At 33.0% G+C, this 3067-nt stretch overlaps 1 protein-coding gene across 1 annotated transcript; it reads left to right on the top strand.

Moving 5' to 3' along the window:
* Positions 1 to 956: 956 nt before the first annotated feature.
* LOC105122794 (reactive oxygen species modulator 1-like) lies at positions 957 to 2720 on the top strand. Its single transcript, XM_011022085.1, has 3 exons — positions 957 to 1104; positions 1318 to 1355; positions 2315 to 2720. Exons 1-3 carry the CDS (start codon positions 1032 to 1034, stop codon positions 2426 to 2428), a joined length of 225 nt encoding a protein of 74 aa, XP_011020387.1. The 5' UTR covers positions 957 to 1031; the 3' UTR covers positions 2429 to 2720.
* The last annotated feature ends 347 nt before the right edge of the window (positions 2721 to 3067 follow it).

Below are 3067 nucleotides of genomic sequence, written 5' to 3'. Positions count from 1 at the left end.
TTTTTTAGAGACACGGGTTAGACCATGTTTCTAAACGCTCACAAATCCACTACTGGCCAAACATCATTATTACATAGGGTCCCTTTCCCTTCCCTTTCTTCTCCTTCTTTTTTTGTTGTTGTTGCATTTAGCCACTCTCCGCTGTTTTGCAAAGTGAACAATGAAGAGCAGCTTCATTGTTCATGAGCTGGATCGGGTCAAATTTAAATGCATTAAACTAGATTTGACCTAGTAAAACAAAAAAATTCAAATTTTTTTCTCAAATATTGTGTTTTATTAGAAAAACTAATATTTAGCATGATTTAAAGGCACTACATAATTAAATTAAAAGGAGATCGTATGATGATGTAATATTTACAAAATTCAATCTCAATCTCAATTTTATTCCTGATGATATTTTACCTGATATTATTGCATGATATTTTACCTGATGTTGTTGCATGCTCAGAAAACCATGAAAATTGTAGTCATTATAAGATATATTTTGCAAGTGATAAAATTGTACATAGTTTAATGAAATAATAAAAAATATTTTCTTATAAAATTTTATTTATTTTATGATATAATAACAGTAGTTAAATTTATAATATTTCAATTAAAAACCATCAATATTAATATGTTTTTTTAGTTATTTTATAATCTCAATTTGAAAAGTATTCTTAACTAAACATATTAAATTACTTTTTGTTCAATCTAAATTTCAACTATAGTTATAATCAAATATATATTTTTACAAACTAATTTCAACTAAAAATATATTTTTTTAAATTATAACTATAATAATTATTATAATACCAAACACATTTTAAGATAGTTTTACTTTCGGTTTAATTTTTTAAAAATTTTAAACTGTAAAAATAAATTAGAAATGTTACTATTTATTTTTTGGTTTTCGAGCCATTAACGTGGGCCAACTTTAATATCTGAGCCCAAACTATTTAAGAAGGCAAAACAACAACAACTAAACCCCAGCTCCCAGGCCATCACCATCACCGTCGGCTCCAACACTCTTTTATCAATCACGATTACCAATGGCCAGGGACACCTGCTTGGCTCGAGTCACTGCTGGCGTTGCCGTTGGAGGTGCTGTTGGCGGCGCAGTCGGTAAGTTTCTATAATATCTCTCATTCTCTCTTTCAAAAGAAAGAAAAACCCTGAACCCCAGTATTCTATTTAGGTACTCAAAGGATCAAGTTTGCTTTTCTTATGGGAATGGAATTTTTTCCTTTATCAAACTACTACTATTCTGTAATCTCTTTGTTTTTTTAAAACAAATTAATGATGGGTTTTTGATGATTGCTTGTGTTCTATGTGTAGGTGCTGTTTATGGGACTTATGAGGCTATTAGGAACAGGGTAATCTCTCCGTCCCATTGTAGTATTTTCCTTCAAGGGTTTCCTTGATTTTCTTTGTTTTTCTTCTATATTCAAATCAGACATCTTGAGTATTTGATAGCTTTTGTTACAGAAAAAGGTCATTACTTTGTTGTCATTGCGTCAATGTTAGGCTATTTAGGAAGAGAATTTGGTATTCGATTTTTGTCATTGCAAATCCTGGACTTTTTACCGACACAACTAGCAAGAGATGTGGAATTTACTTCAGGAGTTCATGTAGATGTATAGTTGTACAATTGTAGGACAGTACATCGAGGATGTTTGGTGGAAATGGCATGTATGGTATACGTATGTTGTTTGGTGTCGTCTATTACTCTAGTAGCTTTGTATTTTCCAAGAGGAACGAATGTTTCCAGCCGTTTAATTTGTCAAGTCATACCTCCTTGTCCTTTCATTCAAGTGTTGCTAGTAGATACAAGCCTGAGAAGTTCTCAATAGATCATGTAATGCAATATTTGTGTGCTTTGTTTTTTCTGCTGTTAATTCTTGGTGCCTTTGCAATCCGATGGGGCTCTCAAGCATGGGAGGCTTAGCTTTTTGTTAGTTCAGAGTCTTGCTTGTCAGGAGAGAATTTTCCTTGCAACAAATAGACAACCTTGAGTTCACTAGGTTATTTAGAACCCATTAGCTATATCCTTGAAATAGACGAGGGGGTGCTTCTTGAATTCAAAAGAAACCAGAGCTCTTAGAAATTGTCATGAACAGAAAAATTTCAGCACTCAAGCTGCAGAGTCTACTAGGCTCTCTAAACTAAGTCAGCTCTCCGTCCGTTCTTTATCACCTTTATCATTCATCTTAGATTGAAGTCCTCTGTTCTGGTTAAGGATTTAACGATAGACACATAATAACTTTTTCACCGTGCTGCTAGTTGGGTGACTGATATCCCTGATGGTTCTAGCTTCTGCTTTTTGAACATACAGGTTCCTGGACTTTTGAAAGTAAGGTATATTGGGCAAACTACAGTTGGAAGTGCTGCAATTTTTGGTCTCTTCCTGGGTGCTGGGAGCTTGATTCATTGCGGAAAGTCTTACTGACTTACCATCCATTTTGTAACCATAAGATTGATTCTCAACTAGAGAGATTTTGTATTTAAAGCCAAATATTTTTTTGGTAGCAAATCTCAAACCATATAAAATCAAGCCTCCATTATGTCTCTATTTATGTTTGTGGTTGGGACTTCTACCATCCAAAACTGAATTGCGAACTGTTAGAAGCCTCAAGGCTGGCTTTATATTACAAAGTACTGATCAATTTCATGAATTTGTACTTGACGTAATACATCATTAATCTTAAGTCTGCCTTCTAGACAAATTTAATCGCTGCTAATTTGTTGTTAATCTTACGTAAATGTTCTAATAGTTAACTGTGCTTCTACTCTGTATTAAATTATTTTCAATTACTAAAAGCTTGGAAGTAGGATGGCAATGGTTACTCATGAGTTGTATTTTTTTTATACAAGTATAGGATTTTATTTTATCCATTATCCATTAGAGAAGGTAGATTAAAAATAACTCACATATCGTTTTCAACCAGGTTTAGGTTAAGTTTTCATTCCTATAACTTTAAGATCCACGAAAATATTTATTAGAATATTAAGAAGAGCACCAAGACTAACAGCATTTTTATCTTTACCTGTCAGCTTCAAACCAATTGCGAGGAATGAGCCGAGTGAT

Source organism: Populus euphratica, unplaced genomic scaffold (genome assembly GCF_000495115.2).
Source record: "Populus euphratica unplaced genomic scaffold, PopEup_1.0 scaffold8.1, whole genome shotgun sequence".
NCBI lineage: Eukaryota > Viridiplantae > Streptophyta > Magnoliopsida > Malpighiales > Salicaceae > Populus > Populus euphratica.
This window is presented reverse-complemented; position numbering and strand designations above follow the sequence as displayed.

Excerpts from the sequence above, each read along its gene's own strand:
- LOC105122794 (XM_011022085.1), top strand. The coding sequence starts at position 1,032 with ATGGCCAGGGACACCTGCTTGGCTCGAGTCACTGCTGGCGTTGCCGTT. Across the intron at positions 1,105-1,317 it reads TGCTGTTGGCGGCGCAGTCG|GTGCTGTTTATGGGACTTAT; the intron begins GTAAGTTTCTAT and ends TTCTATGTGTAG. Across the intron at positions 1,356-2,314 it reads ATGAGGCTATTAGGAACAGG|GTTCCTGGACTTTTGAAAGT; the intron begins GTAATCTCTCCG and ends TTGAACATACAG.